Raw genomic sequence first — 15,032 nt, forward strand, 5'->3', positions numbered from 1 at the left:
GGTACACGTCTTTAATCCCAGCACTTGGGAGGCAGAGACAGGTGAATCTCTGTGAGTTTGAGGCCAGCGTGGTCTACAAAGCGAGTTCCTTGATAGCCCTGACTGTTACACAGAGAAACCCAGTCTCAAAAAACCAAAACCAACCAAATAAACAAACAAACAAATAAAATCGATTCACATGTTAATGGATACCTAGGCTGACCCCATAGCTGCAGTACACGGGTTTCTGTGTAGTATACTAACTTAGAGCTCTCTGGACACACACCCATCTGTGTCTACCTAGGAGACGAAAGTTCTGTTTGGAGTTTTAGAAGGAACCTTTGGAGCAGTAAAAGGGCTAATTCACATCCCTACCAACAGTACATAAATATTTTCTTTCCCTATATCTTCTCCAGCATTGGTTGTTGCTTATTTTCTTAATGCTAGCCACCCAGAGAGGGACGAGATGAAATCTTGAGCTAGTCTGACTATGAGTTTCCTTGATGACTGTCTTAGTTAGGATTGGTTTTCCTAATTGAGGTTCCCTCCTCTCACATGACTAGCCTGTGCCAAGTGGCCATAAAACCATCCGGCACAATGACTAAGGATGCTGGACACTTTCAACATACTTGCTGGCATCTCTAATTCATCTCTTGAGAGCTACCTCTCCGTTTCATTAACCTATCTATTGATTGGGTTGTTTGGTCTTGGGGACATTCGATTTTTTTTTAGTCCTTTATATAGTCCAGATATTAATTCTGTTAGACTTATGGCTAACGTAAGATCTTCTCCGATTCATGAAGCTTTTCTGTGAAGGATATTACTGTATTCACTCAACAAGAATCCCATCTTCCTTGGCCTCTGCTGTAACTGTACGTGAGTTAGGACTCACTCAGCAGAGGTATTCTGAATCTGTTCTGCTGCTCCACAGTGTTTCCAATATTACATTCTTATGGGTCAGTTTAAACCCAAGTGAAGCTTCTGTCAGTCTTTTGTGTCTGATGAAAGTGGGAACTAAGACCATTCTTACAGGCTGCAGTAGCATGTAGAAACACTGTATGCTCATGTAAATACTGTTCCACATTTGACTGTAAGTCACTGGGAATCATTCAAAGGTAATCCCGGTAAAGCATCCCTTACCTTTGGAAGGAGCTGGATCGCCTGTAGGATTCTCTGTCTGTGTCCAGAATTAAGGATACCAATTTCCAACAAATCCTGATCTTCCATAACATTGCTTCCCTGGAATCAAACCAGAAATGTTCCATGATGAATTCAGCATTTATACCATGTGAAATAGTATCTTTACATAAAGTAAAAACAACAAGTACTCCGAATTGTATAAATAAGAATAGCATCCTCCTCCTCGGAGTGTGAGGGAGGTGGTCACCTGTGAGGCTGATTTGAAGGCTGTGGGAACCGGCCTTCCCTCACACACAGCTCTCATGACTTACTGTTCATGACTAAAATTTCCTGCACTGAAGAGTCATTCCTGCGACTTCGCACTCTGTTTCTGTAAAAGTGCATGTGCTTCCAGGAAGGGTTGTCATTCAGGGTTATCAGTGACTTACAGAAGGATGTGAATGAACCAATCTATCTTTTAAAGCTTATCTGAAAATAGATTTTGTGAGGAGGGCTGATGGAAAAATTGACATGTGCCATGACAGGTTAAAAGTAGAAATAATTCATTTTAAAATATCGAATGTCAGATTCTTAAAATATGGGGATGGAACCATGTGATGCGATGCAAATATCTGTTAACAACTGCCGTTATTCCTTCCACTTGGATACTGCAAATAGGTACCATGTGATGCTTGCTAGGGAACCCTGAGCGCACTGGGGGCATAGTTATGGAGAAGATGATATAGCATCAAATGTCTGAAGTATGCTTAGGACCCAAAACAAGGACAAAGAGGAAACCACAGGCAATAACACAGAGGAAGACAAAAGACCCAACCAAACGGACATGTATACGGGGGATAAAATGAAGAGAAAATAAAAAAATGTAAGGATGGAAAAGTAAGCCCAGGCTAGACTAAACAGACATTGTGTGGCAGAGTGATAGTTTGTATCCATTTTGGCTGTCCTTGGAGAGCAGGCTCAGAAAAGAATTTATTGATGAAACTGTAAATTTAGGAAGATCATTTTGACTTTTATGGCTGGGCCTCAGTTTCCTTCCCTATAAGATGAAAAGGCCGGGGGCCATGCATTCACCAAGGACTAGTCTACACTTAAAAGTCTCAGGTCGCGACTGATTATTTGAAGCCCCTGACCAATATTTAAAACAAAAAACCAGATATTGCTCATTTTGTCCCTAAACTCTATTCTTTAAATCGAAGAGTTTCACATTGTAATTGTAATTCTCACTCACTTTTGGGAGCCGGAAAGCAGGAAAGAGGTTGTAAGACTATGAGGAATGGCTGTGGGCGTGGGATATTGGTAGATGGAGGAATTCATGAAAATGCTGTATCACACAGTAGAATAGCTATCTTATGTAACAGTTTAATAAATTCCAAAATTATTAGAGGAATTCGATGTTTTTCAACACATAAGAAGATTTAAGAAGATGTGATGTTAATCGACATATTTGACTATTACCTATTATACACATGTATCACACGACCATAGTATGGTTCTTAAATGAGTACAGGCATTACATTCCATTAAAACAAGAATAAAAGATCAAAGACTTGAGGAATGGATGGGAAGTCCAAAAATCTGTATTTCTGTTTTTTTTTTAATTTTTCTGGACAAACCAAGCTCCATTCTATTCATGTGTAACACAAGATACTTGTGAAAGAAGTGATAGAATGCTTGGTCATGGAGGAAAACGGGTATTAACAGATGCTCAAAGCAAAGGAAGTGAGCTAGAAAGGGCTACAAAGGGCAGTCCTGGGGTCCTGAAGACCATTGGGAGGATTGTTTTCACGTGACAGGGGCGTGGATTTAGGTAACAGCTATGGAAGGCAGAAAACCATTGAACCCATCAAGCAGTTTTAGTTGGAGATTGAACCTGTGGGAGGAAGAGCAATGCGGAGTGGGGCCGGAGATGGATCTAGCTGCCCTTTCTGAGATAAGGAAAGAGAGAGGGCGGGGTCTAGATTGGTACAGCGTGAGGTTAATGCCCTTCCTTCTAAGTGCCAGAATGGATGGATGTAAGCAGTTTAATACCAGACCGCGTTATAAATGGCCAGTTGGCTGTTGTTAGGAGATTAAAGCCCCGAGACTGGCACCACAGTTAGAGATCTAAGACGGGCATTCACTGAACGGAAGTACTCCACCTACTCAGAGCGTCGTGCCTATGCTTCAGCTACGCCAGCCGTCTCGGAGGAGGCGGAATGATCCCGGTATCTACCAGCATGATAATGAAAAGTCCAATGAAAAACAAATAGAGGTGGACTTGGCACAGTGCCCCAGGGAGCCCGGGTCTCAAGAAATCACTCACCGCACACCGTTGAGCTAAGAATATAAACGATTTCATTTTGAGAAATCGTTATTACTTCCAGAAACAGACGCATGCAGCCTGAGTGGACTACGTGGTGCCTGATCTGACTTCTAATCTTCGAGGGTTTCCCGAATCACTTACTGATCCTACGACAGTAACCACAAGACTGGCCATTTGTGGGCTAGACCACTGTCAGGTTCCCCATGTACTGAATTAACAGTCCGTGTCATCAACTCACGTGAAATATGGGGCCTGTTTTTTTGTTTTTGTTTTTTTTTTTTGTATATCAGCAAACATATCGTCAAGATTTGATGGTTTGTAGGACCGACTGTCTACAGCTAATCCTAAAAATTCGACAGCAGTATTTGAATACATTGATGGATTCAACAGCTGGAAGATCACCGCCTTTTCTTTACACCGTCCGCACACTGTCTTTTCTATTTGTAATAAGGGAGGTTTACTGTGCAAAAGTCTGACATTTTTTAAATGGGCACTAAATGCACAAAAACCTTGTCTGTTTGGGTCAGATTTTCTAGCATACAGGATACTAACAAAGCACTTTTGAAAAAAAAATGAGGGGAAGTATAATACAAAATATAAAGATGTGCCTTCTGAATTGGGAGATATAAAGGGATTCAATTCATTGTCCCTATTGAGGCGTGCTATTAGCATTTTTCATTTTGCTAATTATTCTTATTTGTTCACTATATGATGTATTCAAAAAAACACCACACTGTATGTGGCAAATATATATAATTATTTTGTGTCATGAGAAAGGCAATAAAAATTGAATGTTCTATTTTTCCTGTTTCTCTAATACAAAGCATAACCCCAAATATGCTGGTATATCTCTTTAGCCTGTCTTTTGCTTAAAATGTAAGATGGCTTGGACCTAGGTTTGGGCCATGGTTGGGAAAACTATGTTAAGTCTCATATTTTTAAGGCTTCTTTGTCTTACCTGTGAAATGAAGCAGGCTACTCAATATGCATTCAGTTAAAATGCTATTATTTCGGCCATGTTTAACTTTTGATTAGTATGATTATATATAAATATAGAGTGTATATTTTGCAATGAAATTTTTGCATTTTGGAATTTGTAACTTAATGTTAGCTCTAAGAAACTATTTCAGCGAAATTTGTGAATATGTCTTTTTTTGGACAAAGCAATCTGAGCAATATAAATTTATAACATTTCTTATTAAAGGAAATAATAGAATACCTTCTCTGTAGCATTATGGATTCTTATGGCTTTCCAGAGGAAAATATGATTTTACAATTCTTATGATTTCCTTTGGCATCTGGGTGGCAGTTACACTCTCAAGACCATAGACATTCAGATTCACGCCTTAGGAGCTAGCGTCTACTCTCGCTCTGTTGCCTGCTTTTGTAGATGCAGAGGGTTTCAGCTTCACACACTGCTTGCCCCTAACAAAAGCCAACCACAGTCCTCACCCCTTCACCCCATTGCTGGATCACTGGTTTGGGGAGCAGCGCTCCATGGTGGTCCTCTGCTTTACCACCTACCCCATGTGTTCCACCTCCTCACCTTCCCATTATATCGCTCTCTACTTGGCCCATTTGTTCATCTGACCTCCATAGTAAGCTCCCATCCTCCAAGAGCTCCACAGACGTCCCTGCCAATGACTGACCCCCACCTCCAGTTGCCAGAGATCCAGTCCTGAATCCAAGTACTTGCCAGCTCACTGGCTGGTGGCCACGGTATTGGATAATACTGATTTCCAGTCTGTCTGTCACTGTGGTGGGTTCTATGAGTCAGCGTCTCTCTGCACTTATAGATGGTGAAGCCTTAGTCAAATCACATCGATGGAACAAATGGAGGCCAAGAATAAAACATGCTCATCATTCCTGGGATGCAATTATTTATGCACCGTTTGGTCATAGTTCGTGGATATTAAATGTAGCATCTCTAGCAAATTCTCTCCTAATATTTTAGTGTTCAAAATGAATTATGAACTCGCTACACTTTTGGAGGCATTTATTTATTATGGCGTTAGAAATCCATGCCATGGGAGGATGGGCACAGTTGATAAATTATCGCTTAGCACCCTGCAGGGCACACTGCACAGGTGTTTGCGGAGGACCAGCCACAAAGAGAGTGGTTTTGTTAGCCACTGACTAAACTGCTAACTAGCATGATCAGAGGCCCGAGGTGCTGTTTTTCCAGCTGCTGCTCTTTTACTGACAAGAAATGACAGATCTGGGGGGCCCTTTATTACTTTCTTAAATCACAGAAGGAAGAGAAATCACCTAATATCTTATGCGCTAATAGCTGAAGCTGAAGTTTCTCTGACCGTGGGGAGATTGCTATGTATGGCAAGTTTTCAGTCTGGATAGACCACTGAGATGACCAAATAGAAATAGGAAGTTGCGTTTCCTACTTAATGGCCAGTTAGAGACAAAACAGCTGTTTTTTATTGAAATCGTATCTCAGAAATGCCCATACCGATGGCTCCGGCTCTCAGAACAGCTTGAGGAGTTCATGCGGCTTCATAACTTTCATACAATATTGAATTAATTTACAATCTCTGACTTCATACCCCATATTAAATCAACTGCTAGGGAAGCATGTCTGAGACCTTGGGAAGCTGCTCTCTCCCTAATACATGCTTGAGCTGGAAAACGGTTTTGCCCTTTTTCTTCATTCAGGTCCAAACTGAAAGCATCAAGAGATATTATTGGGGGGAGAATTGTTTTTGCTTTATACTGAGCTCAATTAGATTGTTCTTGGAATTCATGTGACCTTCTGTTTAAACAGGATACTTGAAACAGGGTGCATACAGAGTGAAACGACCTCAAGCTCTCACAAACGTGCACATGGAAAATAATATTTCATTCTTTGTATAATATTTTCTACAGAATAAAGCTGTACATAATTTTCGTAGAATAAAACACACATCTTAGCTTCTTACACTCAAGCTTTGGGTCAATTTGGTGTCAGTTTATAAGGAAATGCAATGCACATCTTTTCTGAATGATGAAGATACTAGTTATTGCAATAAGTAACAGGTTTATAATTTTTCTATGAAGCACAAGAATAACGCTACATTTAGCTCATCATTCAGATGCACAGTTAGTACAAATGGTCATATAATAGCTGCTGAGTATGCTCCAATTCCATCTATTATTATTATGATGATGATGATTAAGCTTTGTGTATGTGGGGTGTGTGTGATGTATAAGTCTGAATGTGGGCTCACGTGTGTCATGACACACATATGGGGTCAGTTTTCTTCCACTGTTATTCTGGAGATGATGCTCAGGCTGCCAGACTTGTGCAACGAGGGCTTTCACCTGCTGCAGCATCTTGCAGCTCACATGCTCCACGCTTCATTCCCCATCTCATACGATGAATCGGCATCCGAAGAGGATCTTGTAGTCCTTTTGTAGCCTCTCTGTCTTAGCCCTCCATCACATATTCTCTTGATTGCAACAGCATTTCCTACACATGCTTGATACTTTTAGTTTATGAACAGTTTTCTGGAATTTAAAGTCACATGGACTTTTGTTGAAGCTACAATTAGGATTTTATTTTCCATATTATTATACATTAAAGATAATATCTGCAATGCAATTTCATGCAGACATTATCTTTAAGCCACAAGATAAAGTAGAAAATACAGTGATCCATCAAACTACATTAGTCTGGAAGAATTCCACAGGTTCTCATTCTCTGTGGAAACAAAAGAAGAACTTCTTTTCTAAAGCAATAAACCCTTAGACCCAAATTCTAAAGTCAAGATACCTTTAAAATATATGTTGGTTTAACTTAGCAGCCCATACAATGAAATGTCTCTCTGTACTTAGCTCCTTAGCCAAAAATTCAAAGAAAACAAAATAATATACATAATCCAGACTCTCTGTGTATAGTCCATCTTTACGTGGCTTATTTTTCTTACTCTATTACTGTTTCTACAAGTTTAATATTTATTTTATTATGTTTACTCCTTTAATCTATGACTGTCTGTACCATTTTATATTACATTTACTATCTCTTTACTCATTTTTTCTCTCTCCCAAGCCTATGTACATTTGTTAAGCACACTGTGACCCATTGAGAGGTCCTTTTCATCTGAATCTGTTTTTATTGTGTAGCTGTAATTATTTTCTGACCAGAAGGGCCCCCTTCTTTTTAATGCTAAGAGGGTGTGGTAGGGCCAACACAACCCTGCCTGCTTGCTCTTCCCAGTCCAACATGGCTGAGGCATGTTTGCTGCCTCTGAGAGCCATGCACATTGCCCCAGTTTTAGGCACACAGTGGGTCTATGTTGCTATTAAGAAGGTTGTAGCACTCTGCTCATAGACCCCATTTAAATGATCCATAGCCAGATCCCATGAAAATTCACCATGAACACCTTGCCCCCCCCCCCCAAATTACTTTGCTAACCAAAAGCAGGAAGCAGTTTGGAGAGAACTATGCCTAAATTCTCAAATATTGTTTATAAATGTTTGTTTACATTTAAAGGGGGATATGCTATAAGGATTTGTATTGGTATGGATCTTGGCTTATTGATACAAATTTTAGGTCAATTTGTTGTATGTATATTTCTGCTCTTGATTAAGTATTGTGTTTGTGCAGCTCATTAAAAATGTAATGTATAATTAAGAAACATAGGTTAATAGAGAATCATTTATATGAGTCAAGATTGTAATCATGTTAGGTTTTCTAGATATATAGAGATATATTTCAATTAGATAGGTATTCTTCAAATCTTTCAAAGACTACAGAATATGACATTTAAAATGTTTTAAGAACTTAGGACTTTTCATGACAATGGGATTCATCTGCTCCTGGCAACACCAATCTACTTCAAGAGGATGATGGGCTCCTTATGGAGTTGGTTAGCCATTTGGACAAGAAACTGCTCTTGCCTGGACTGCTTAACGTTATGCTGTATGAACTGGACATGCAGGACCCACAGAAAAATGACTGCTGAAGCTGCCTAAAGAAGGTGAGACAGTCCTTTCGGGTTCCTGCTTCATAGAAGTGTCTGCCAGACATTCTGCAGGATACAGAAGAAAGTGACTGATAAACTGCCAATATATGTAGAACTGTCTTTGAAATTTCCTGCTTCATGGGAAAGTTTTCTGGATACTATGGGCCTTTGGGCTGAAGATGGATGCCCAGTGTTATAGAAGAACTTTGGGTGACTGTCCAGGCAGTGAGATGTCTCTGTCAATTCTAGAGTTTTGTAAGTTGCTTACAATGCACTTCCTGTTTACTTAGGTAATATTATATCCTTCTGAAGTTTTTAATAGAATTGAAGAATAGATAGTTATAGTTTTCCTTAGTAATGATAAAAGACAAAGTAGATATAAATAGTATAACTGTAATTCTTGCTTGCTACCTCTTTTGTTAAATGTAATTTTACTATGTTGAAGTTAAAACCTTCCTTTTTATTTAGACAGAAAAGGGGAAATGGTGTGGGAAGTTCTTCTGTCTATGTGTTGCTTTTATTGGCTAATGAATATAGAGGCTGCTTTTGGCCAATGGCTTAACAGAGTGTTACTAGGCTGGAGAAGATAGAGAAAGAGGGAGAGGAGGCAGAGTCAGGGAGAAGCCTTGTAGCTGCCACCAGGGACACATGCCTGCACTGGAGCCTGCCAAAACTTTGCTGGTAGGCCACGACCTCTTGGCGATATAGAGGTTAACAGAAATAGGTTAATCAAAGATATAAGAGCTAGCTAGCAATATGCTTAAGCCACTGGTCAAACAGTATTACAAATAAAATAGTTTCTGAGTGATTATTTTGTGGTCTGGGCAGCTGTGAATGAACACAGCTTTCCACCAACAATACAGTATTAGTAGAAAATAAACATATATAGACAAAATGTAATCATAACTCTTCCCACATGTCTATTATCAATTCAGCATCACAGTGAACATTTCTGGGTCCATCTCTTTGTTTCTTGCTTAGATATACACCACTATTCAATAAGTTAGAGACATTCCTACATTCAGGTTATATATTCTAATAAAATAAATTAATCTTAGATTTATTTTTTAAGTTGATATTTGACAGCTAATTTGGTCACAATGAAATTGTTGTCACCATTTTTTAAAGATTTATTTATTTTTATTTAGTGTATAGGAGTGTACCATGTATACTCGGTGCAGTGCCTGAGGAGGCCAGGAGAGAATTGGAGTTAGCATGTGGGTTCCGGAAAACTGATCCAGGTTCTCTGCAGGACTAGCAAGTACTATGAACCACAAAACCACCTCTCTAGTTCCCCCCTTTTTTGTTACCATTTTTTAAACTCCTATTTTTGAGGCCTCTTTCTCTTTTGAAGTATCTATTCTCAAGCACTGGAAAAGGAGAAGAAATTTGAGTAGAAAGGTATTTACTTACTTGAGTGTTGAGTAGGATTTGGCTAAACTATCAGTTGTATCTATGATTAGTTTGAGATACGTGTTTAAATAGATATTAGCACTACATGTATTTATAAAGTGCTGCAAAGGCATTTGTATAGTGATTCATATACTTCTTTGGCCAAAATTCTAATAGTTAGCAGAGAGAGAATCTAGTCTTGAAGGAGGCGGGTTCACAGCTTCTTGAGGTAAGAGGAAAAGTTGATGTGGACAAAATTTACTGGAGTGTTCATACTGTCCCCCAGGTACATACATAGACACAGAAAGACGGACAGGACAGACAGACTGCACTGGCAGTGTCCTCCACACCCATTCCAGTCCTGGTGCAGACTCACCTGCAGGAAAGGTCATTTAATGTACTTAACAGTCCTCTACCTCTCTAAAGATGATGTAAATCTGGCAACACTTCCAAAGATAGCTTCAAAGATGCTTATCTATCTATCTATCTATCTATCTATCTATCTATCTATCTATCTATCTATCTATCTATCTATCTGCCTGCCTGCCTACCTACCTATCATCCATCCATCTATCTATCTATCTATCTATCTATCTATCTATCTATCTATCTATCTATCTATCATCTGTCTATCATCTGTCTATCTACTGAATGTGTTCTAAATTCCTTCAGCATTTACACAGTGGCAGCTGAGGCAAACAACACTCTGTACTGAATTCTTTCTACATGCTAGCGAGGCACCATTCAAAGTGCCTTTTGTATGTGACTGTATTTCATTCTTCCTGCAACTCCATTGAACTTGGAGCTGAGGACTATTTTTCTGAGGGTAACAGGCACCGAGTCCCTCTCATTCATGACCTCAGAGCACCTCCAGGGTGGCTAATGCAGGCCAGGGGAGATTTGGTTTAACAAAACAAACAAACAAAAAATGGTTTGACTTAAGTCATTTGTATTTGTCTATTTTAAAAGCATATGAAATTACATAACAGCAGGTGCCCCAGTGTGTTTTATGTCTGGTTTTGTGGCATTTAAGCATCAGTGACTGCCTCTCTGTAGAAGATCATTTAGAAAACTGCCTGACCCATCCCACCCCCTGCTCAGGTCCTTTCTGTTCACTGAATCATGGAATCAGGGCTTCCAGGGACCCGTGGGCTTTTCTAGTTTAAGTGTTCCCTAACTAAGCATGACACTTTAACTTTTCTGTTGCGGCATGGTGTCTAGCTGGTTTCCCACCATTCCCAGAGGAGCAGCTGGTTATTATTATCTTTTCATGGTCTTTGCCAGCGGTTAAGTCTGACTGTGGGGTAACGTTGGGGTTGGAGGGGACACCTTGGTTCTACTTTTTCTGCTCTCATTGCAATGCGGGCTGAGTGTTAAAGGCGAGTCATTAGAAGAACAAGCCAAGAGCAGAGACGAAAGGAAAACAGTTCGCAGCTGCCCCGTGTCCTTTCCCAATCACAAGCTGTGAAGTTAGTTTTTTTTTTCCTTGAGTAGGCTGTACATGATCTTGGCAATGCTGAGTTTTGTTCTTCTGTTTAATATGTGGAACATTCATTTCCTAAAGCCTCTTGAGAGAAAACGGAGCAGCACCTGGCTTAGCGTGGACACTCTGCTCTTGCTCGAGGGGGAACACGATTCCTTGATATTTCCAGTGGGCTCCTCTTACACACGCCTCTGGCTGGGGGTGTGGGGGAATACTAAATGCCAATGATTACGTGTCCATGGTCTCCAGTACACTGCCCACTTGATTTGTAAATATTATAAAAAAATCTTATAAAAAAAGTTAGGTGGCATTGTTCTCATTTTAGAGATGACTCATTTTAGTCTTGGGAATGTGAAATCATTTCAAGTTTACATACTCAGCGTCTGAGGAATCCGAGATAAGTGTTTTATTTAATTGGACTTCAAGATAGTGCTCCATTTGCTCCAGAGAGAGAATCAAGTAGGAACGGGTGTTTTCTCCAGTTAATAGCTATGCAGCCATGCCCAGAATCGATTTCCAGGACCATGGATATTCTCTAAAACATTTTATTTCTAATAAATTATATACCATCTGAAAGGTCAAGTGGTTAGTTTTCCTTTCAGATTATTAAATCCACACCCAAGCCTCTTAATAAATGTAATGGAGGGTGCTGGGGCTAGAGCACCACACAACTTGTCCCATTCTGACCTGGGTCCACACAGGGAGGAGGGAAGCATCAGTTTGGTGGCAGGTTGGTGTGATCCAGCTCTCCTTGCAGATCCTTGTCAGATGGATGTCTAACTGGTCAGTCAACTGAGGAGAAGGTCTCGGATCAGAGGCATGCTTGGGTAACTCCTTTAGATCTTTTAAAGCCAGAATGAAGAAGGAGGATGTCTAGGAATGAATTAAGGTGGAGGGTGTCTGGGAACAAGTAGATGGTTTTTGTGTCCTTTGCTACTACGGTAAGGATGCAGGGGAAAGGGAGTGAGTTGGGGACTCTGAGAAAGGTGATCTAAGCTGAAGAAAGTGAGACCATGAAGGCAGACAAAGTCTTGAGAATCTAGTCAAAATAGCAACTTAATCATAATCCACAGAAATAACCATCTACAAGGAACAGACATGTCTAGGTTCAAAGGGGACTGGGTTTCCTGACACTGAGAAGTATGTTCAGATACATTTTAGTTGAAGAAACTCAAGAAGAAAGGAGTAAGAAGGATAAGAGAGGGAGGGAAGAGGAAAGGAGAGGAAGTATTTGTTCTGAAATGTAAAGGCAGTATTGAGCCAAATAAGGTTGCCGGGAAGAATACATTAATTGACATTTAAGGTGGCACCATGCTTTCACCTGCTTCGCTAGGTGGCTTTAGAGACAAATTCACAGAAAGATGGGAATGAACCAACAGAACCCAGTGCAGATCATTCATGAAGTCATCATAAACATAAATTTGTTCAACTCGGTTTTTGAGCCCTTCCTCTATCTCAGGCAAGATCTTCTGACATTAGAAGTTAAAGTCTAGTGGATAAAACAGGAAAATAATTAAATTAAACCATATGAATTATGATATAGTGGTCTTATATTTACTATGTGCCATTAATCATTTTGCTTTTTTTAATTGCACACAATAACTTCTAAAGTTGCTACCATTAATTTTGAAAAATTAAAAAAACGTGATGCACAAAGAAGCTGATCATGTGTGCACGCTCACACAGAAACTCAAGCTGCTCTAAAGAACTTAATGAAGTGCTGGGATTAAACAAAACTAAACCCAGAAGACCCATGTGCTGGGAAGACTGGGCAGGAAAGCTTTCGGAGGAATTTAAAGGATGAGAAGGACTCAAGAGAGGCACGAGAAGAGCTACTGGAAGGGACATTACTGGCTGAAGTCACAACAGGTACAAAGGCACAGAGGTGGGAACAGTGCTGAAGATGTAGGGACAGACAGAAGCAGCATTTACTGGCTGAAGATGAAGAGACTTTGGAGTAGAAACCAAGGAAAGGCGTGAGTAATCCAGGGACTTGCAGAACCCAATAACTTTCACTTTTTTCCAACCACAAGAGGATGAGTTGAAGGATATTAACTAATTTGGAACCAGCTCACCTGGTTACAGTGTAATGAATATATGAAGGACTCTGGTGACATATTTAACTCCACAACCCAAACAGAAACACAGCCTTACAAACATCAACTATCTGAAGGAGGTGAAATCTGACCTTTCAGAGAACAATGTGGATTGATTTCTCCGGGGAGTCAAACTTTCAAAGTAAATATAAACTTTCCCTGGAACCAATGAGAAGAGGCAGATGGTAAAGTAGGTCATAGGTACATCACAGTGGGTCACAGGCCCTGGGCAGAGAATCTATTATTATCATGTTGCTAAATGGATCTAGTATGACACGGCTCTGTTCTCTGTATACTCAGCTTTGTACCTATGGATTAATGCCACTCTCGGCCTTCATCAGAGAAAGCTTCTTTTGGAAGTGGACAGAGCTCAATACAGAGGCTCACACCTGGTCAGCCTGCAGAGAAGGGACCATGAAGGGTTTAGCTCTAAATGGGACATCTATATCACACATACCCCCAGCCCAAGGCTCAGGGATCGTCCTGAAAGAGGAGGCAGAAAGACTGGGAGAGCCAGAGATTATGGAGGAGGATGATAAACAGCGTTATCTGGACAGTACGGGCCTGTTGCACGTGTGAGTTCGTAGTGGCAATGAATGCCTGCACAGGACGTGCATGAGATCAAGCCAAGCAAAATGATAATGCGGATGGGGGAAGGGGATCATAAGACCCCGCCCCTAGTTGAAGAGCCATTGGCAGTTGATGGCTGCTGGAGGAAGGAGAGTCAGTTTGCTTCCGGGATTCAGTCCTGGGTAGGTTGCCCATGCTCCAGTGGGTAGCCCCATGTCATGTTCATGGTACCAGCTTCAACTAGAGCCAGTGATTGCAATAAAGAACTGCATGATGTTTGGAGGGAGACTGGGTGGGAGGAACATAGTGAGAGGAGGTGGGGGAGGAACCAGGGAGTGAATTTGGTCAAAACACATTGCGTATGTGTTCAAGATTTTAAAAAAATAAACCGGAACAGTATATGATAAAGATTCTAAGTCGATAAACTATAGAGAAAGCTTTAGCAGTACCCAGGCTGAAGACATTCACGCGAGAGCCCTGGCAGTCTGATTCCAAGGCTGTGATGCACGCTGCTGTTAGGCTGAGTCCCTTTTCATTTGCTACTTGCTGCTTCAAACTCTGACTCTGTTCAACGTCCGAGCCCCCTTGGAGCTGTGTTTGTACATGTGACAGATCTGCCCACGGAGAAACTTCCAGAAATGCATCTACACGCCCAGTGTAAAGGAAAAACAAATCATTTGCCAGTTTCTGTGCCCTTTAGAAAATCCTATGGACTTTGCTCATACAGAGGCATACTCTATGGAGAGATGACAGAGGGGAGCCCATGATCCTCTGACTGCCAGTTATGGATGGTTCCATTGGACGTCTGGAAGCAGAGGAGCCTGGGCTTTGGGAGAAGTAAGGATTCCTGAATACACAAGCTCTCTCCCATTTTCCACATTTGAGCATCTCTGGCCAGTTTTATGTCAGTGAAAATAATGATAGGAACGGGTCTCATGCTGTGTAATAGAAGTCAAGACAGAGGCGATGGATATTTACTGTTTGCCTTATTTTATTGTATACAGACTGGGATTGATGAACCCAAGTGTGACAAAGAAGGGAGGTTAGAAAAAGAAAGTTATCAGAATCAAGTGTGTGTGTGTGAGAAAGAGTGTTTGTGTGTATATATTGCAATA

At 40.6% G+C, this 15,032-nt stretch overlaps 1 protein-coding gene across 23 annotated transcripts in view; it reads right to left on the minus strand.

The window, feature by feature from the left end:
• Anks1b (ankyrin repeat and sterile alpha motif domain containing 1B) overlaps positions 1-15,032 on the minus strand; it is an 867,834-nt gene that overhangs the window by 289,647 nt on the left and 563,155 nt on the right. For all 23 annotated transcript variants that reach the window (XR_012908611.1, XR_012908612.1, XR_012908614.1 and 20 more), the window contains one exon: positions 1,120-1,218. Coding sequence is in view for 19 of the 23 variants with exons in the window: in XM_075954277.1 (XP_075810392.1) it covers positions 1,120-1,218 (99 nt within the window). In the remaining 4 variants the exon portion in view is untranslated. The remainder of the gene's footprint in view (positions 1-1,119; positions 1,219-15,032) is intronic.

Source organism: Microtus pennsylvanicus, chromosome 20 (assembly GCF_037038515.1).
Source record: "Microtus pennsylvanicus isolate mMicPen1 chromosome 20, mMicPen1.hap1, whole genome shotgun sequence".
NCBI classification, from domain to species: domain Eukaryota; kingdom Metazoa; phylum Chordata; class Mammalia; order Rodentia; family Cricetidae; genus Microtus; species Microtus pennsylvanicus.